At 46.6% G+C, this 20,889-nt stretch overlaps 3 protein-coding genes across 6 annotated transcripts in view; 1 reads left to right on the top strand and 2 right to left on the bottom strand.

The window, feature by feature from the left end:
• Positions 1-8,302, bottom strand: part of MX1 (MX dynamin like GTPase 1) — a 38,249-nt gene extending 29,947 nt beyond the window's left edge. For 3 of the 4 annotated variants that reach the window (XM_061422083.1, XM_061422098.1, XM_061422092.1), the window contains exon 1: positions 2,300-2,398. The gene's annotated coding sequence lies outside the window, so the exon portion shown is untranslated. Of the gene's footprint in view, positions 1-2,299; positions 2,399-7,852 lie in introns of those variants that run through there. The other variant, XM_061422108.1, reaches the window with a different exon arrangement.
• Positions 1-20,889, top strand: part of TMPRSS2 (transmembrane serine protease 2) — a 126,205-nt gene that overhangs the window by 81,520 nt on the left and 23,796 nt on the right. The gene's annotated exons all lie outside the window — the stretch shown is intronic.
• The window catches only part of MX2 (MX dynamin like GTPase 2), a 37,134-nt gene continuing 34,578 nt past the window's right edge, over positions 18,334-20,889 (bottom strand). The window contains exon 15 of the mRNA XM_061422069.1: positions 18,334-20,391. Within this exon, the coding sequence (XP_061278053.1) occupies positions 20,152-20,391 (240 nt within the window). The 3' untranslated portion in view covers positions 18,334-20,151. The remainder of the gene's footprint in view (positions 20,392-20,889) is intronic.

Genomic DNA, 20,889 nt, shown 5'->3' with positions numbered 1-20,889 from the left:
GGAGGGATGGATTCTGTTCACTCTATAGTGAAAGGTGATTTTGAAAGGGATCAACTTTAAAGAATACTTATGGAATCTGGCAATTTATTTCTTAACCACCACCCATCCCCATGATTTCGTGTGCCCAGGGGCTCCTAGGCTGGAGCTGGGGCCCCGGGTTAAAGACCACAACCTCAGCTGACCTTACTGTGCCCAGTCATGTGGCATCATTGATCCCCAGGGCTAGCATTCAATGACCATGGGTGCTTTGAGAACAAAAAAGTCTCTATCTTTGTTTCATAAAGTGACATTCCCTTGAAAACCAAGTCTTGTGAGTTTTGTCTGTACATCTTAAACATCTGTACCTATCTCAGATAGTCTTTGAAAATCAATTTGGATCTCTGGGGCAAGGCCATCTCCTAATAAAAATCAGTGTTTTACTTACTCGTCACGTTCAGCACCTGGCTGCACTTGTCGAACTGAACAGCCCAAATAATTCAGTCCAGGTAATCCTTTAAGAACTTCTATTTGCTTTTTCTCATGGAAGTGTTTCACCTTCCAAAAACTCACTGGCATTTAAATTGTTTATGATTGTAATAGGGAATAACAAATCTGACACTGTATTAGATCTGTTTCTTTAACTTTTCCCTTTATATTCTATTGTTAGGGGAAGCACACTGACTGAAACTGCCCATGCTGGCCAGGCACCACAGTAACCATCTGCATCAGTTGTTTTATGACAGGAGGTCTTGGTAAGAAAAGGGAACTAATAAGTCACCACCAACAGAAAGAGTTTGGGAAAAGTCAGAAGGAGACACCACACGTCCAGCCACCTCCCAGAATCCTTCTTGCTGGCATCCATCTTGGCTGAATAAGGTGTGCACCATCAGGGAGGACCCTGAGTCAGAATGATTGGCTAAAGACAACCTGGAAACTAACCCCATCACCATAAAATCCAAGACTGCGAGCCACTTGGCGGAGCTGTTCTCCTGGGCTCCCTTACCCTCCGGCTCTCCACCCGGGTGCCCTTTCCCAATAAAATCTCTTGCTTTGTCAGCACATGTGTGTGTCTCCTTGGACAATCCATTTCCGAGTGTTAGATAAGGGCTCAGTTTCCGGCCCTGGAAGGGGTCCCGCTTCCTGCAACACTATTGCTTTTGCCACAAGTTAATCATTAAAGGGGTGTTCCCTACAGCTTAAACACAATGGCCCCCAAGGCAGGATGTAAAACTAAAACACTTTTTCAGCTCACAAGAAGCATCCTGACCCAGCCGCCTGTGAATGACTACAATAAAGAAGAAATCAACACATCTCCTTTTACTTCCCAAGTCCAACAAAAACTTGATTTAAAATTTGACTTATTAATTCCTAGAATGCCACCCCCGGCTGCTCCGCGTGTTGCAGGTCTCAGCAATGCCTGGGCTTTCGGCCAGCCCCCAGTACGGTCCTACCTCGCTCCACCCGGAAAACTAACTGAGCCGGCCGCACACCATCGCATCCCGCTGCACAGCTGCTGGAAGCAGCTCTCCATCCCCTGGGTGACCTGTACTCCGCGCAGGGCACTTCAGCGCATGCCCCATCTCCGGAGAGCCCCGGCTTTCTACAGGGAAGCTCCCGCAGGCAAAACCTGTCCGCGGAGACCCTTGGCTATAACATCCCTCTTTGCAGCGAGATTGGGGAAGATCCCCTGGGTCGTTGCGCTTCCAAGGATACCTCCCAGCCCCCGGCGTAGAGTTGTTTGGCTTGCACTCCTTGGCTCCCTCGGAGACCTTCTTTACCTGCTCTGCTCCACCTTCCTATTTCTTCCGGCAGAAAAGTCGCCAGTGCTTGTTTTTTGACGCGTAACTCAAAAGCCTCAGCAGCGTGTCGGTGGGAAAGCAGAATCAAGTATGCTCTGAACCCAGCCAACACTGCATTATCATCATCATCATGTCATCATCCCTATTGCGTGCTAAGTCGCTTCAGTCGTGTCCGACTCTTTGAGACCCCATGGACTGCAGCCCACCAGGTTCCTCTGTCCATGGCATTCTCCAGGCAAGAATACTGGGTTGCCATCACTATTAATCATTTTCATTTTTACTATTACTGCTGCTGCTGCTGCTAAGTCGCTTCTGTGGTGTCCGACTTTTCGAGACCCCATGGACTGCAGCCTACCAGGCTCCTCCGTCCATGGGATTTTCCAGGCAAGAGTACTGGAGTGGGGTGCCATCGCCTTCTCCTAGTCTGCGCAATACTGGCACCCCAGAGCGCTCAACTCCCAGCCAACGCCCAAATGCCCCGACCCGCGGAGAGTGCCCAGACCCAGGAGCGCTACACTTACCCGTCCCCAGCGCAGAGACCGGCAGGCTCCCAGCGCTCACCCTCCTCGGCTTTATTCAGCGCTAACCCCGCCCCTAGCTCGCTGCCCCGCCTCCCCGTCCCTCACCTCCTACCCAGCCTCGGAGAAACGAAACTCAGAAAGTTTTCAGGGCTGCTGGATCGGAAAGGAAACCGAAACCGAACGGGTGGCGCACTTCCGAACCGGCGCCTCCCGAGGTCGCTGCGCCCCGCACACTCAACTGTATTCTCCCAAAGGCATTCTAGGTGCGCCCCGCATCAACAGCATCCCTAGGAGCTTGCGGGAAATGCAGATTCTCGGCCCGCACCCAGACCTGCTGCCTCAGAAACTCGGGCGCAGGACCCAGCTACCCGAGCTTTATCCGGCCCTTCTGAAGTTCCTGGCAGTTTGAGAATCTCTGCTCAAGCAGCCCCGAGTCATCCAAAGCCCAAGGTAGCTTGGAACCGGTCCCTTAACCTTTGGTTGTTTGAACAGATGCATTGATAACTGGGTATCAAACTCCTGCTGTAGGTTCATTGGGAACATTCCAGCCCCGGAGGGATTCTCAAGCATGCTAGGGAGCTACCCCCTTAGCCCCCTCCTCACCCAGACCTACATCAGGCTCCTTTCTCAATTTTCCTTATCCTCTTCAAGCACCGCCCCCTCTCCCCACCTTTAAATCTCTTGACCCCTCTGCATGTCATGTGGGATCTTGGTTTCTTGACCAGGGATCAAACCTGTGCCCCCTGAATTGGAAGCAAAGGGTTCCCTGGACCACCAGGGAAGTCCCAATCCCTCCCTGAAGTTTAGCTCATTTGATTTCTTCAGGATGGAAATGAGTAGAAAGGGGGGGGGGACCGAGGTCAAATAGACCCAAAGATGAGCCCTCCCGGAGGGCTTTGGGGGTGAGGAGTAAAATTTCATTTTGGAAAGGGCTGGCACCCCACCTCCATTCTCCTTGGCTCAGCTAAGAAGCCTGGACAAGTGTCCTCCCCACAAAGACTCCTGTGGTTAGAGAGCGTCTCCTGCGCCCTACACAAAGACCCAGAACTGCCCCTTTTCCAAGTCCTGGGGTCAGATGTCGACTTTAAAAAAAAAAAAAAAAAAGAAACTGCACACCTAAAAACATTGAGAATTATATTTTACTTGGTGGACTTGCTGAGGACTTTCCCTGGAAGACAGCCTCTCAGACTGCTCTTAGGGATGGCTCCAAACAGGTCAGAGAGGAGCCAGAATATATAGGAGTTTTTGCAACAAAATCCAGGTAGTGAAAATATTAACAAAATTACTGTTACTTAAAGGAAAACCAGACATCTCAAGTTCATGCATTCAGCACTTATTCTATGTATGGGAAGATGCAACAGTCTGGGCTCCTTGAAATTATTCCTTTGATGTGCACCTTAGCCGTCTAGGGCCAGCATCCTGCTTTTCTTCATCCTGAATCCCTGAAGGACATACAGTCACAGGTCAAAAAATGCAGTGGGTGCTAGCGTGATGGCTGCAATATCTTTTGTCTACTGATATGGCAGGTGACATTCTTCAGCCACACCGGGAAAACTTGGATGGAACCAATTTCAATGTCGTGGCACCCAAAAGAAGGGGCGGGGGCCACACAGAGCAGCTCCCTGGCCTGAAGTCTGCTATGTGGCCCTCTGCTGGGGTCTAATGGGAGAACACGGGCTTCCCCAGCAATTTTCAAGGAACCCTTGCATGGCTGCTTACCCATCCAGGCCTCAGTTACTTCCTAGTTACAAATGAGAAATGGAATATTTCCTGCCATATCAGTAAACAAGGATGTCACAGTCACCAGCCATTGTAGCCACAGCTTACGGTGAACTGGTGAGCCCTAAAGAAACTCAGGAAGGAGAATACTTGCCATCTAGCAGCCATCATGGTACTCTCTTCCAAAAACACAAGAGAGGATGCTACTCATGGACATCATCAAATGGTCAACACTGAAATCAGATTGATTATATTCTTTGCAGCCAAAGATGGAGAAGCTCTATATAGTCTGCAAAAACAAGACCAGGAGCTGACTGTGGCTCAGATCATGAACTCCTTATTGCCAAATTCAGACTTAAATTGAAGAAAGTAGGGAAAACCACTAGGCCATTCAGGTATGACCTACATGAAACCCCTTACAATTATACAGTAGAAGTGATAAGTAGACTCAAAGGATTAGATCTGATAGACACAGTGCCTGAAGAATTATGGATAGAGGTTCGTACCATTGTATAAGAGGCAGTGATCAAAACCATTCCCAAGAAAAAGAAATCCAAAAAGGCAAAATGGTTGTCTGAGGAGGCCTTACAAATAGCTGAGAAAAGAAAAGAAGTGAAAGGCAAAGGAGAAAAGGAAAAATAAACCCATCTGAATGCAGAGTTCCAAAGAATAGCAAGGAGAGATAAGAAAGCCTTCCTCAGTGATCAATGCAAAGAAATAAGGAAAACAACAGAATGGGAAAGACTAGAGATCTCTTCAAGAAAATTAGAGATACCAAAGGAACATTTCATGCAAAGATGGGCACAATAAAGCACAGAAATGATATGGACCTAACAGAAGCAGAAGATATTAAGAAGAGGTGGCAAAAATATACAGAAGAACTATACAAAAAAGATCTTAATGACCTGGAAAACCACTATGGTGTGATCACTCACCTAGAGCCAGACATCTTGGAGTGTGAAGTCAAGTGGGCCTTAAGAAACACTACTACAAACAAAGCTAGTAGAGATGATGGAATTCCAGTTGAGCTATTTCAAGTTCTAAAAGATGATGCTGTTAAAATGCTGTACTCAATATGTCAGCAAATTTGGAAAACTCAGCAGTGCCCACAGGACTAAAAAAGGCCAGTTTTCATTCCAGTCCCAAAGAAAGGCAATGCCAAAGAATGTTCAAGTTCAGTTCAGTTCAGTCGTTCAGTCGTATTCGACTCTTTGTGACCCCATGGACTGCAGCACACCAGGCCTCCCTGTCCATCACCAACTCCCAGAGCTTATTCAAACTCATGTCCATTGAGTCAGTGATGCCATCCAACCATCTCATCCTCTGTCATCCCCTTCTCCTCTTGTCTTCAGTCTTTCTCAGCATCAGGGTCTTTTCCAATGAGTCTGTTTGTCACATCAGGTGGCCAAAGTATTGGAGTTTCAGCTTCAGCAGCAGTCCTTCCAATGAATATTCAGAACTGATTTCCTTTAAGATGGACTATTTGGATCTCCTTGCAGTCCAAGGGACTCTCAAGAGTCTTCTCCAGCAGCACAGTTCAAAAGCATCAATTCTTTGATGCTCAGCTTTCTTTATGGTCCAACTCTCACATCCATACATGACTACTGGAAAAACTATAGCTTGGGCTAGGTGCATACAAAGAAAAGCCGCTAAATTCCTTAACTTGGAATTATCTGGTTTTCTGTAATTTATAAAAAAATTTTTTGGAATTCAAACTACCTGCCCTTTGTTGCAAAACATCTGTATAACCTGGCTTCTCCCCAGCTCCCTTGTTCTCAGAGCAGTTTTCCCAGGGTCACTTGAGATGCTGTCTCCTGGGCTTGCAGTCCTAAAAGTTTCTGCTGAATAATGCATACCTCCAAACTTTTAGGTTGCATGTATTTTTTCAGCTGACACAAAGAAGAGTGAAGACTTAAATCTGAGGCATGATCCTACTTCTTCAAACCACAGGAGGCTCTCCCCTTGATTCCTGTACAGAAATGAACTCAGGAAGAGCCACTGGCAAAAGTGAAAATTGGCCAGGGCAAAAGTCACTGCCCGGGCCAGAACTAGAAACAGGTGAGTGAGGTGCCTGGAGTTCAGTGTTGAAAGAATCACTCCCTGTCAGTAGGTCAAGTGTATCCTTAACATTGGTGCCCAGATGCTTCAGGCTCTTCCCCCTCTTGCCTCCTGGTCTGGGATTTTGGTACCTGCTGCTTCTATATGCACCTTAGAAGGTAATTCCCTAAAGAGCCCAGGGTTTTGTTTGGAATGTAATTCAATAATAAGACAATAATAGCTTGTATGCTCTAGGCCATAGTATGTGGGTGCCACCCTGAGAAAATAACTCACCTCAGAACCACCCTGTGAGGGGAGTAAGATCATCACACTCATGTTAGATATGAGGAGACTGAGGCCAACAAGTCAGATTACTCTTGGGCCCCTTGACTAGGAAGTGGGGGACTTAGACTGTAATCAAGACATTTATTCTTAAGCCTGAGTTCCCTAGCATCTTCTCTCCATGCTAAAGCTGACAAGATGCAGCTCTTGTTCTTGGGAAGTTCACAACCTTTTACCTGACTTGTGGACTACTCTTCCCCTACTAGAGAGACACTATAGTCTACCAGGTAAGTGTCAAACTCTTAGCCCTTGAGAGTTGCCCTCCAGGCTCAGCACCCCACTCACCACCCACCACCCCTGATCCCACTTCTGCTGACCTAACTGTCATCCTGGGCTCCCAGAGACATGCTCCTTTCTGGTCAAGCCCCAGCTGTGTGTTTCCTGTCTCTGCAGCTACCCTGGACAGCTCCTTCTAAGCCTGGGTCACACCTCTTCCGGCTTGGGTCACACCTCTTCCACCTCTTCCCTTCTGTGGGCCTAATTAGCTCAGGCAAAGATGCTTTGCATTTCAGATGGATGTTCTGAATAGTGTGGATACGGCCACCTCCTTGATGAGGCTGTCATCTTGATAAAAGCCTATCAAGCTTGGATGCTCCAGTGCCTAACTACTTACCAACAGTGATTGCTTAGTAATCATGTGTGTGGTTAGTCACTCAGTCGGGTCCCACTCATTGCGACCTCATGGACTGTAGCCTGCCAGGGTCCTCTGTCTATGGGGGTTTTTCAGGCCAGAATACTAGAGTGGGTTGCCATGTCCTCCTCCAGGGGCTCTTCCCCACCCAGGGATTGAACCCATGTCTTTTATGTTTCCTGCATTGGCAAGCGGGTTCTTTACCACTAGCGCCACCTGGGAAGCCCCCTACCCTCTTCTTACTGTTTCCTAACTTCATTAAAGTGTCTGGCAAAAACACAGCATCCACAGGAAAGCATTTGTTGCTGTTCAGTTGCTCAGTCGTGCCCTACTCTTTGCAACCCATGGACTGCAGCATGCCAGGCTTCCCTCTCCTTCACCATCTTCCAGAGTTTGCTCAAACTCATGTCCATTGAGTCGATGATGCCATCCAATCATCTCATCCTCTGCCTCCCCCTTCTCCTCCTGCCCTCAATCTTTCCTAACATCAGGGTCTTTTCCAGGAAAGCATATCAGAGGCAAAAAAAATCACGCTGACTCCAGAAACCCTTCTGCCTGTGCTGTCCTGGGTGCTCAGGGCTCTGTAGGTCTCTCTGGCCCTAGTCCAGCCCTCTCATCACCTGCTGGCCTGGCTCTGCAGAGGAGAGGTGCACTGGTGTTAATGGGAAGCCGGGCTGAGCAGTCTTCTATGCATCACTCCCTACTTGTAACTGGTGCATTTCCTCAGATACTTGTGGGAAGCGAACGGACCCCCGTGCCCCACTGCAGGGTTGGGAGAGGGTAGAGGCATTCCAACCTGCTCAGCTTGGCATGCCCAGCCTCACCTTGCTCCACCTCCATTGCCTGAATGTAATGCCTCCTCACTGCACAAGAACTTCCAGTTCAGGGCTTTCATCTTCCACCTGGGCTTCTCCCCAGAAGTCAGCCAGTCTCCGTCCTTCTCCAGGCCTAATGGACTTGCTTTCTGGGAGCTCCCCGCCCCAGCTTCCGGCTTCCCGGGACCATGGCTTCATCACACCGTCTTGGTCTTTTCTTGAACGCCCTGTCTGCTACCAGGCCATCAACAGGGCGGACAAGTCGGTGGTGTTTGTTGCTATCCTTGTGATCCAGCACAGTTCCTGACATATAGCATTTCAATAAATGTTCTAGAATGAATGAGTGAGTGAAGAGTCGGGGGACTGGCTCTGTTCCTGCAGAATGGCCTGCATGACCACTCCGGAGGTTACATGACTTCCGGAGAGTTCCCCCAGGCCTCTCAGTTTCTGATCTCCGGTTTCCCAGTCTATTCAAGTTGGGTTTCGGTTTCTTCTTCTCGTTTCAGAAAAAAGAAAAGTCCTACTGGCGCCGCCCTGGAGTCCAGGGACCCGGAGAGGAGGGGGCGGTGCGCGGGGTGGGGGGCGGAGCCTCAGGAGACAGAAGGACTCGCGGGAGGTGGAGGGGGTGGAGTTAGGGGTCCGCACCCCGCGCCGCCGGATGATTTCGCAGCCTGGCTGTCTTGTGCGCTGCGCGTTGTGGCCGCGCTGCTGCTAGGACCTTGCATCCAGCCCGGACGCAGTTCTTCCGGAGCGCAGGGTTGCGCGGGGCTCCGGGGGGCCTGGGAACCGACCCACCAGGGTCATGCTCCCCTCTCTGATGCTGGTCAGGGCCCTGTCAGTCCCTGCTGAAGACTGAGTCTGGTGTCACTGCCGCGTTTTCTCTTCTGTGCGGGTGACATATATCCGTGCTTCTCAAAGGAAGGTACCCCGGCCGGCAGTATCGGCTTCACCCTGGAGCTTACTAGAAACGCAGGGTCTGTCACTGGTGGAGCTGAGTTGGTGGCCCTGGGACGAGACTTGGTGGTGGTGTTAGTCGCCCAGTTGGACTCTGCAACCGCGGGGACTGTAACCCACCAGACGTTTTTGTCCAAGGGATTTCCCAGGAAAAATACTGGAGAGGGTTGTCATTTCTTCCTCCAGGAGATCTTCCTGACCCAGAAATGGAACTCCCAGGGATCAAACTCGCATCTCCTGTCAGATCTCCTGTGTTGCAGACAGATTCTTTACTGTTGAGCTACTGGAGAAGCTCTCATGTGGCCCAATGTGGAGTCGCTGGGGACAGTTGGTGGCCATTCCAAAATCATTTTGTCCTGGATAAGGGCCAGCTGTCCAGCTGGCATTCATCGTGATCACTTGGCAAAGGTTTGATATTCCAATGGAGGAGGCAAAAGTGCATGTTACCTGCCTTCCGGGGAACTCTCCCCAGGGGAATGGAAATTGGTCCATCCAGGCTGTCCTTTATACAAGTTTCCTGCAAATTCCAACTCAGTTCCTCCTCTGTCTGCAACTGAGTTCCATGCTTTATGGAATAAAGTTGAATTTCTGTGTTAAAATTGCCATCTCTTGGTTATGGAGCATCTGTGGAGTGACCACGTCAGGCGTTGGGCTAATTTGTCTACACATACGATCTGGAAGATTGCAAAAATAAATCAAACAGGGAAATGGAGCTCAGAGAAACGGACTTGATCTGGGGTGGCCTTGGCCTGCAGCGGCTTGCAGCAGGCTTGGCTTCCCTAGCCAGAGTGAGGTCAGGCCCCGGCAGTGAGAGCACTGAATCCTAGCCATTAGGCCACCGGGGCCAGTGGCTGGTGATAAGGCTCCAGCCCACTGGCTGTGTAGAAATAAATTTCCACAAAGAGTAAAACAAGTAAAGTGTTTATTAGGAGAAAAAAAGAGTAGGTGTGAATAGACACACATGGGTGGGCTCAGAGTCACGCCCTTACGGTAGTTTGAATTACTTGCATGGGGCATTTCTTCCAGGTTTCCTCTGGCCAATCATCTTGCTTTACCTGGTTCTGTGGCTGTATTTGGTATATCTCGGGAACCTCCCATGTGTGCACACATCTCTTAGCCAAGTTGGATTACAGCTAAGAGGCCCCCAGGTAGGTTGACATCACTACCTGTAGGGAGGGTGCCAACTACCTCCGTTTTTGACCCCCCAAGGAGCCTTCCTGTGCATGTGCAGTCAAGAAGGTCACCTTGACCTTGAGGATGAGAAATATGTGGTCTTTGTCTCTTATCTGGACAGGGCTCTTGCCAATGCCATTACTGTTAATCTTAATTGTGTATCTAGAGGCAAAGCCAGCTATTTACCTTGTTCCTGTTATTATTTCTATCTGGAAGTTATTTCTGTCTGTAAATGTCTAACCTATTGTTGTTCAGTTGCTAAGTCATGTCTGACTCTTTGCGACCCCGTGGACTGAAGCACACTAGGCTTCCCTGTCCTTCACCATCTTCCAGAGTTTGCTCAAACTCATGTCCATTGAGTTGGTGATGCCATCCAACCATCTCATCCTCATCATCCACTTCTCCTCCTGCCCTCAAGCTTTCCTAGCATCAGGGTCTTTTCCAATGAGTCGGCTCTTCACATCAAGTGGTCAGGGTATTGGAACTTCATCTTCAAATGTCTGACCTGGAACCCATCTATCTCCTTCCTCAAGTGCAGCTGACTGGCCCACGGCTGGACTGAAACTTCAGGAAAGACCCTGGGCCAGAGGCACCAGTCTGAGGCTCATGTGAATTCCTGAGTCAAGAAATGATGAGGAAATTTCAGGGCTAAAATTTGGAGTAATTTGTTATGTAAAAATATAATAACCATTATACCATGTCACTATGCATATTTAAAAGCAGAGACATTACTTTGCCAACAAAGGTTTGTCTACTCAAGGCTATGGTTTTTCCTGTGGTCATGTATGGATGTGAGAGTTGGACTGTGAAGAAAGCTGAGCACCCAAGAATTGATGCTTTTGAACTGTGGTGTTGGAGAAGACTTTTGAGAGTCCCTTGGACTGCAAGGAGATGCAACCAGTCTATTCTGAAGGAGACCAGCCCTGGGATTTCTTTGGAAGGAATGATACTAAAGCTGAAACTCCAGTACTTTGGCCACCTCATGCGAAGAATTGACTCATTGGAAAAGACTCTGATACTGGGAGGGATTGGAGGCAGGAAGAGAAGGGGACGACAGAAGATGAGATGGTTGGATGGCATCACTGACTCGATGGACGTGAGTCTGAGTGAACTCCAGGAGTTGGTGATGGACAGGGAGGCCTGGCGTGCTGCAATTCATGGGGTCTCGAAGAGTCAGTCGGACACGACTGAGCGACTGAACTGAACTGAACCGATGCATGACAAAGGGGGCATTTTAGGACCTCAAGGAGAAGAAACAATATGGACAATCCAAATTTGTTTATCCTACCTGTAGATACCCTCTTATGGATAGTCCTTTGTCTTATAGCTACTAAGTCCAAGCTTGCTGTGCTCACTACACAGCAGACCAATAATTTGGGAGACGAGGTGCTGAGGCAAGTGAGAGAGTTAAAGCTTCAGTTCAGTTCATTTCAGTCGCTCAGTCGTGTCCAACCCTTTGCGACCCCATGAATCACAGCATGCCAGGCCTCCCTGTCTATCACCAACTCCCGGAGTTCACTCAGACTCATGTCCATCGAGTCAGTGATGCCATCCAGCCATCTCATCCTCTGTCGTCCCCTTCTCCTCCTGCCCCCAATCCCTCCCAGCATCAGAGTCTTTTCCAATGAGTCAACTCTTCGCATGAGGTGGCCAAAGTACTGGAGTTTCAGCTTTAGTATCATTCCTTCCAAAGAAATCCCAGGGCTGATCTCCTTCAGAATGGACTGGTTGGATCTCCTTGCAGTCCAAGGGACTCTCAAGAGTCTTCTCCAACACCACGGTTCAAAAGCATCAATTCTTCGGCGCTCAGCCTTCTTCACAGTCCAACTCTCACATCCATACATGACCACTGGAAAAATCATAGCCTTGACTAGACAGACCTTTGTTGGCAAAGTAATGTCTCTGCTTTTGAATATGCTATCTAGGTTGGTCATAACTTTCCTTCCAAGGAGTAAGCGTCTTTTAATTTCATGGCTGCAGTCACCATCTGCAGTGATTTTGGAGCCCAGAAAAATAAAGTCTGACATTGTTTCCACTGTTTCCCCATCTATTTCCCATGAAGTGATGGGACCGGATGCCATGATCTTCGTTTTCCGAATGTTGAGCTTTAAGCCAACGTTTCACTCTCTACTTTCACTTTCATCAAGAGGCTTTTGAGTTCCTCTTCACTTTCTGCCATAAGGGTGGTGTCATCTGCATATCTGAGGTTATTGATATTTCTCCCGGCAATCTTTATTCCAGCTTATGTTTCTTCCAGTTGAGCATTTCTCAATTTCTCATGATGTACTCTGCATAGAAGTTAAATAAGCAGGGTGACAATATACAGCCTTGACGTACTCCTTCCCCGATTTGGAGCCAATCTGTTGTTCCATGTCCAGTTCTAACTGTTGCTTCCTGACCTGCATACAGATTTCTCAAGAGGCAGGTCAGGTGGTCTAGTATTCCCATCTCTTTCAGAATTTTCCACAGTTTCTTGTGATGCACACAGTCAAAGGCTTTGGCATAGTCAATAAAGCAGAAATAGATGTTTTTCTGGAACTCTCTTACTTTTTCCATGATCCAGCGGATGTTGGCAATTTGATCTCTGGTTCCTCTGCCTTTTCTAAAACCAGCTTGAACATCAGGAAGTTCACAGTTAGGCAGGTTGATAAGAGAGTCCAAGGCCCCTTAAGGAGGAGGAGGCAAACATTCTTTTTTTTTTTTTTCACATTGTTTTGCCTTAGTCACATGGGCCCTTTAAGCAACAATACATCTTGCTCAAGGACATACTTTTCTTAAAGCTCTGTATTGCAGCAATATATCTTGTCTGAAAATTGGTTTTAAGGCCAGAGTTAATGATATATCACAATATATCTTACTGGTGGAAAATGCTTTTCTTAGGCTCCACGTTAATGATTATAATTTTAACAAATCTTGCCTTGGAGTCTGTTTTCCCATATCACTGCTTTCTCGCTTGAAGACACAGTGCCCGGAGCCTATTCTCCTTGGCTAATCTTATGGTGATAGTATCTAAGATATATGTTGTGAGAAAGAGGTCTGGCAAAAGTTTTGCAACCTTGAAGTATTCTTTTACCTATTCTTAGTAGCCAACTGAAAAATGTATAAAGCTCCGTTTAACCTCAAAAAAAGGGGTGCTCTTTCTACCTCTTTCTGATGTCTATGTCAAAAGCTTTCTCTATCCTTTCACTTTAATAAAATATATGCTGCACGAAGCTCTGAGTGACTGAGACTGTGTCTTTGGTCCCGGAGAGAAATTTTCTCCTTTAGATACCACGAGCTGGGCACCATTCGCTGTAAGCTATCACAAAGAATAGTGACTTTATCAAAGAGTTAGCCTTCCAGGAAGACGGTGAAGTAGAGTTCTAGAGGACCATCTTTCGGGGGTCTGGATGCTAATTTCTTTTATAGAACAGAGAGGGGGAGGAGGTGAGGAAGTGAAATAAAAAGGCCACAAGTCTTGCAAAACATCTCCTGGTTTCACAGTCTTGGGGAGCAGTTGTGTTAATTTCTTCTTTGCTGCAGCCATTCAGAGGTGGGCAGGTCAGGGTGTCTCCTTGTGAGCTGAACAAAGGCAGTTTGGTTTAACATTAAGGTAGAGGGGCACGGTCCCCAAGGCAGGCCGTTACGGACTTGCCAGGTGGCTCTGCAGTAAAGAACCTGCGTGCAATGCAGAAGACTCGGGTTCAGTCCCTGGGTCGGCAAGATCCCCTGGAGAAAGAAATGGCAACCCACCCCAGAATTCTTGCCTGGAAAGTGCCACGAACAGAGGAGCCTGGTGGGATACAGTCCATGAGGTCACAAAGAGTTGGACACAACTTAGAGACTAAACAATGACAACATAGCTATAGACAGAACAAAAGCAATGAAAAGCAGAGGTCACAGTAAAAGAAACAGATCCAACGTGGAGTCAGAGTTTGTCTGTTATATTATCACTGCACCATTAATTGGGGAGAATATTCCTTCCCCACCCCACCTCCCCCCCAATATGGAATCTCAAGGGAAGGGAGGGGAGAGAGTGATACTGAGCAGGATCTTGTGGGGTTGCTGAGCACAAAAGCCTTTCTGTGTCCCCCATTTAGGCTTCATTCAGCCTCCCTTCCTGAGTTCCAGCAGTTGCCGATTAGGGAAGGGAGGTGATGCTGAGACAAGGGAGAAACAGTTGAGAGGCAGTAGTACAGCCTTGGACCAGGGTCCTGGTTCCCCATCAAGGGACGTATAAAACAATATCTTTGAGCTGTTCTGCAGATACTGAAACTCTTGCCAGGTGGGAGAAATTAGTGGTATGTTGCCCATAAGTGCATAGACCTCAGAGGTTGATTCATCACCAACCAATGAGAAGAATGTCCACAAGCTGACCATGTCCTCTTTGAACCATTACCCTAAAACTTCTCACTACCCTCTCCAAGTTGGGACACACAGTTTTGAAGGCATTAGCTTATTGTGGCCCCCTTTGCCTGGCAAATCAATAAAGCTGTTCTTTTCTACTTCATCCAAATCTGTCTCCAAAAATTAATTCAGTGTGGGGGTAGAGAGGCTGGAATCAGCTTCAGGAGGGATCATATTCAAGCATAGGCAGATCACCAGATTTTGATCAAAGCAGATTTCACCTGTAGGAGCAGGTCTACAGTGTCCAAGGGCAGAGGAGAAAGGAAGGCCGCGCAAGATCTCAGGGAACCCTGCCCCTCTGCCTGGATGTTAAATATAACTGCTTTTGTTCATTTCACAGGGAGACACCCGGACCTACCCATCTCTGAATGGCTGCAGGAAAGAAGAAATTAACTTACCCCTCCCCAAGACTGGTGAAACCAGGAGATATTTTACAGGACTTCTTTTACTTTACTTCCTCACCTCCTTCCCTTCTCTGTAAGCTGTCAGAGGCTTAACATACAGTGAATGGTCAGACCACATGTGAAAAATCTGACCTTTAGGCTGGAGCGACTTGTCTAGGAAACCAATCCATTTTTTGCGGTAGCCAACCAAGGAAGCCAGCCTGTCTCAGGCCAATTTGTAGGAAGTCAGATCGCTGTTTCCAATAGTCTGGGACGTCAAACAGTAACTCCTGGAACAATTAGCTTCAAATGACCAGGGATTTGTTACCAAACCAGGTCTGTTTGCAGCAGAGAAAGAGTTTATTCACAAAGCAGCCAAGAGTGCGGAAGAGAGAACAAGTCTCAGATCCACCTCCCAGAATATGAGGGAGTTGGAATATTTATGGGGTAAGCAGGGTGGTCTTAGAGTTGGGGAAAGGTGATGGAGATGGAGGAAAAAGCTGAGGTCATTGGCATTCTGCACAGGCACATCTGGGTTGCATACATTGACTAAAAAATTATTTAGAACCTAAAAGTTGAGAGTTACATTTTATTCAGCAGGGATTTTTAGGACTTCAAGCCCGGGAGGCAGGATCTCAAGTAAACCCGAGAGAACTGCTCTGAGGAGGCAATGGGGGGAGCCAGGATGAGTAGAAGTTTTTGCAGCAAACAGGTACTTGGAGCATCAAAAGATTACTGCTGCTAAAAGAAAACTAGGTGTCTCAAGTTAAGGAGTTGAGCACTTTTCCAAGTATGGGAAGATGCAAGAGTTTGGGCTCACTGAAATCTTATTCCTTTGATATGCACCTCACCTATCTGAGGCCAGGATTCTTTGTTTTCACATACTGTTTCCTCAGGGCTCAATTAGGGTGTAGCTGTAGTCTGATGGTTGCTAGGTGGCAGATATTCTTTTCCATCCTGAGTTCCCTCGGGGATACCGACTCACCATCAGCTGTGGCTGCAGTCACTGATCACTGTGACATCACTGTTTACTGATATGGCAGGAACGAATCCATTTATCACTGGTTTCTGTGTGGGGCTTCCCGGGTGACTCACATGGTAAAGAATCCGGCTGCAATGTGGGAGACCCAGGTTCCATCCCAGGGTCAGGAAGATCCCCTGGAGAAGGGAGTGGCAACCCACTCCAGTATTCTTGCCTGGAGAATTCCATGGGCAGAGGAGGAACGGGGTGCACAGTTTCAATTCGGTTATTATGTAACCACCAGATGGCATTTCTGGGGCCTCCAAGTCCTTTATGTCTGAGCACAGGAAAGAATTCAGCAAGAGGTAGTGTGATAGATATGAAGTGATTTATTAGAATATGAAGTTTATGTGACTTATAAGCAGGCAGGCAAGAGGGTGTTGCACCTCAAGAAATTAGTGGGATCCAGTTTTATAATCAAAGGAAAAGCGGGGAGGGGAAAAAGACCACTTTCTTCCTCTTTCTTGAATAGACGTCACACTTCCATCATCAGCTCCACTTCAGGCAGGCGAGTTTTCTTGTGCCTACACGGTCAATTCTGGACTGTCATGTTCAACAGAAATGAGCAAAAAGGTGGTAACATATGCTAAAAATAGAAAATCAGCTTAGGTTTTAGTATAATGTCACCTTTTCCATATATATATATTGGAGAAAGCAATGGCACCCCACTCCAGTACTCTTGCCTGGAAAATCCCATGGACAGAGGAGCCTGGAAGGCTGCAGTCCATGGGGTTGCTAAGAGTCAGACACGACTGAGCGACTTCACTTTCATGCATTGGAGAAGAAAAGGGCAACCCACTCCAGTGTTCTTGCCTGGAGAATCCCAGGGACGGGGGAGCCTGGTGGGCTGCCATCTATGGGGTCGCACAGAGTTGGACACGACTGCAGTAACTTAGCAGCAGCAGCAGCAGTGCAGAGGATGGTATCCTAGGAATTATTAACTTACTGAGCTCACTGGGCAGGATGTGAGTCTCATGCCACCATTGTATTTTTGTTTGGGGGCACGTTTCATGTTTCTGTTGCATGGTTTTGTTGCTAAGCGAGCCTGCTTGGTTTTGAGGTTTCGAAAACCACTTGAGCACTATCTTGAGTGATCATTCACTTACAAGGGTCTCCCATACTTCTTCTTTACTTACAATCCCTAGTGGGATTAACTATTTAATCACCTCCTTCTTCCTTTTACTCTGTCCCTACCAATAAAGTCTCACTTTTTTGTCCCCACTTTTAACTTAAGACTATAAAGAAAAAGAATTGTTGCCTGACATTCCAGTTCTACAAGGATCAAGCCATTGGGCACCACAGTTGCCCACTCACAGTGCACCTGAGGGGAACACAGGAGGGGGAAAAAACAAGGAGCACTCTGTGCTTAGATACACCAGCCCTTAGATACCAATCGTGAAGATGTACACTAAGGAAAAGTTTCAATGGCCCCAGATTCTTGCATCTTCTCCTATTTAGAAAAGCACTGAAATCACTAACTTGAGATATCTGTTGTTTGTGACCAGCAGTAATCATTTTCTGCTTGACCACATGTTTTTATTGGGCTTCTGTGGTGTCTCAGGCAGTAAAGAATCTGTCTGCCAATGTAGGAGAGCCGGGTTTGATCCCTGGGTCAGGAAGATCCCCTGGAGGAGGAAATGGCTACCCACTCCAGTACTCTTGCCTGGGAAATCCCATGGACAGAGAAGCCTGATGGGCTACAGTCCAGGGAGTTGCAAAGAGTTGGACATGATGGAGCCTGCACACACACACATGTTTTTCCTAGCAAAAAATGTTCATAAATATCCTGGCTTCTCTGTTTTCTCTTTGGAGCAGCTTCTCAGTGCAATCTGAGCCTTCATTTCCGCCTCCCCCCCCCCCCCCACTATTAAGCTTTCCCACTCCTCTGCCTGTCCTTGAGTTTCTGCCAAAATGTAAGCAACCGTGGCTGACCCGCTTGCTACCACCAGCTGTAAATGAGTAAGTTTGCTTCTCCTTGTGGACTAAGAATGCCTCCAGAAGGAACCAACCTTGCCCACACCTGGATTTCAGACTCCTGGCGTCCAGAACTGTGAGAGGACAAACTTCTGTTGTTTTAAGCCCCCCAGCTCGTGGTGCCTTGTGTTGGAGTCCCCGGAAACCTACACACCTGATACTGAGCATCTTCCCCAGATGCCTCGCACCTAAGTTTTGGGGTCAGTCCTGAGGTGGTAAGTGAGAAGGCTTGGTTGAGGCTGTGTGCATGTGCACACAGGTGTGAATGCATGTGTACACATGTGTGAAATGTACCAAGTATTTAGGGGCAGCTTTGACTATACAAGTTATGACACAAATGATAACATCAGATTTCATTTTTCTTAGATTCTATTGTTCACAACTGCATTTATACTGTGAAGGGATTTGATTCTTTTCTTTTCTTTAGTTCTGCTACTATTTGTACCTGTGACCCAATTCATAAAATGAGGAGGGAAAGCCAAAAATAAGAAAAGTATGATACCTAAACTGAGACCAATGCTTGTCTTTTAAATTTTCTCATAATCTTCAATTTTGATATTACACTTCTTTAAAATCAGAGTAAATTTGTAAGACATGGATTCCCACTTGTACCACTTTTATTTAACATAGTATTGGAAGTTCTAGACAGAGTAGTTAGGCAATTTATGGAAATAAAAGGCATCCAAGTCAGAAATGAAGAATCAAAATGATTTTGCTTCACAGATGATATGACCTTGTGTGTATTAGAAAAACCATAAATATACCACAAAACTATTGTAACTAAGAATGAATTCAACAAAGTAGCAAGATATAAAATCAACACATAAAAATGATATATGTAAATTTACATGTATGTAAATTAGCAGTGAATGATTTGAAAAGGAAATTAACAATTCCATTTACAAGAAGACCAAAATACTTGGTAACTAAGGGACTGAAAAACTTGTACACAGAAAACTATAAAATATTGCTTAAAGAAATTAAAGAAGACACAAATAAATGGAAAGACATCCTATGTTCATGGATTGAAAGACTTAATATTGTTAAGATGCAAGCACTACCCAAAGCAATCTATGGATTCATTACAATTTCTATCAAAATCCCAATGACCTTTTCTTTTGGCAAAAATAGGACAACTCATCCTAAAATTCATACAGAATTTCAAGGAAACCTGAACAGCCAAAACTCATGGGAAAAAAGGACAAAGCTGGAGGACTCAGAGTTCCTGATTTCAAAACTTACAAGTCTACAATTATCAAAACAGTATGGTAATGTCATAAAGACAGTCATATAGACCAATGGAATAGAACAGAAAGCCCAGAAACAAGTCCTTGCATATATGGTCAAATGATTTTTGACAAGGGAACTAAGATCAATAGGGAAAGAACAGTCATTAAAAAAAATGGTTCTAGGAAAACTGGATATCCATATGCAAAAGGATGCTTATCTAACATGATATACAAAAATTGTCAAAATATCAAAGAACTAAATGTAAGAATTGACTGGAAGAGTCTTAGAGCTGAGGACTTCTCTATAGACCTAGAGGTAAAGAAAAATTAGAGGGAAAAATTGCTGGCAGTTTTGAACACCTGCTTTGGGACACACAGTTTGTAAAAATGGTTTCACTTAACTCTCCTAAAATTGTTGTGAAGTCATTAGCTTAGTTCGAGGGAGGAAATAAAATTATCCATAATCCCCCAATCTAGAGATGACCACTGTTGTGAAGCTCTATATTTAAAAAAAAAATGTTTTTCATTATTAAATTTCTCTTTAAGACTTAATACAGCAATGGAGCTCACTGCATTCAGAGAAACTAAATTAAAAATGGTATCACTCAGCTGGTTTCCTCTAGGGGGGCTGGGAAACACCATCATAGCAAATGATGGGAAGCAGGTGGTACGACTGAATTTATAAGAAAAGGACCAGCTAAGGGACACCATTCCAAACAACCAAACTGGATTTAAGCCACAGCCTCAGGTAATCCCCATCATTCATTTGTTCAATGAGATATTTATTAAGTGAACTACTATGCGCCAGAGGCCACGCAAGATTCTGGAAATACAAAAGAATAAGAACTGACCTTACCTCTCTGAGGTCTCCTGATCTAATGGGGAGGGGTGACAAGTGAACAAAGAATGGCAGTAGTATTTAAGAATATTGTAACTGGGAGCTATGGGGCCCAAGGACTGGAGAGACCCCTCTTCACAGAGGACCGGGAAGACCTCCTGGAGGAGGTGACAGCTCTGAGCGGCTCAGGACTTCAGATATAAACTCTTGTTCTGAGTGCAGTACAGCAGAGATAGATGCAGACAGCAGCAGAGAGGTCTGGCCCCACACAAGAGGCCAATTCCTGGACCACCTCCCTTAATGATCATGCACATAAGCAAAACCCAGAAGTACTGCTGTTCCTTTGGCATTTACCCCTTGAAATGGGGGAATTCATAGAGAGCTTGCTGTGCCTGAGTCAGCCGAAAAATCTTCTCCTTCAGGAATTTCCTCTTGGTAGCTGTATCACTCTGTTCTTGAAGCAGCCAGGAATAGTGCTGTGTGTCCTGTAGTAGCTGCATCATGGCTTTCTGGACCTTATCACCATTCTCTTGGAGCATAAAATACTGAATGATGAATGGGATCTGATTGGCGAGACGTTTGCTGGTTTCCTGGAAGAAGGGGTAAGGGGTCAGCTGGAGGGGTCTATGGTTGCAGAGAGAAGTTCCTTGGATGCATGCTAAGTCCTGGGGTCCTGTCCACCTCCACTCCAGTGGTCAGTACCAACCAAGGGAAGGATCTATTTGGGTTGCCTCATTTTCACTACTCAGGTATTCCCTCTGACACTAAGATCCACCTGAAGGCCAGCAGAACCAGCCACCTTCTGGACATCCCAGTCTTCCTGGAAGGGATCTCCTCCTCACTTCCACTCTCCTCCCTGGAGAGATCTCCTGGCAGTGAACCCCAGGTCCCTTCTGGGAGATGATCAGGACATATTTCAATGCTTATTTCATTCACTCGTTTCATCAGCATCTCCAGTTTGCCTGACAGCTGGACCCCACATCTGGGTCACTCTACTTTCTATCCTAATCAAGAAAGGGTTTCAGGAGTTGGGTAGTTTAAAAGCTACCTTCTTGGACTTCCTTAGTAGTCCAGTGGCTAAGACTCTG

The sequence above is a fragment of the Bos javanicus genome, chromosome 1 (genome assembly GCF_032452875.1).
Source record: "Bos javanicus breed banteng chromosome 1, ARS-OSU_banteng_1.0, whole genome shotgun sequence".
NCBI lineage: Eukaryota > Metazoa > Chordata > Mammalia > Artiodactyla > Bovidae > Bos > Bos javanicus.
The sequence above is the reverse complement of the archived record's forward strand: the minus strand, read 5'-3'. Positions and strand labels throughout refer to the sequence as shown.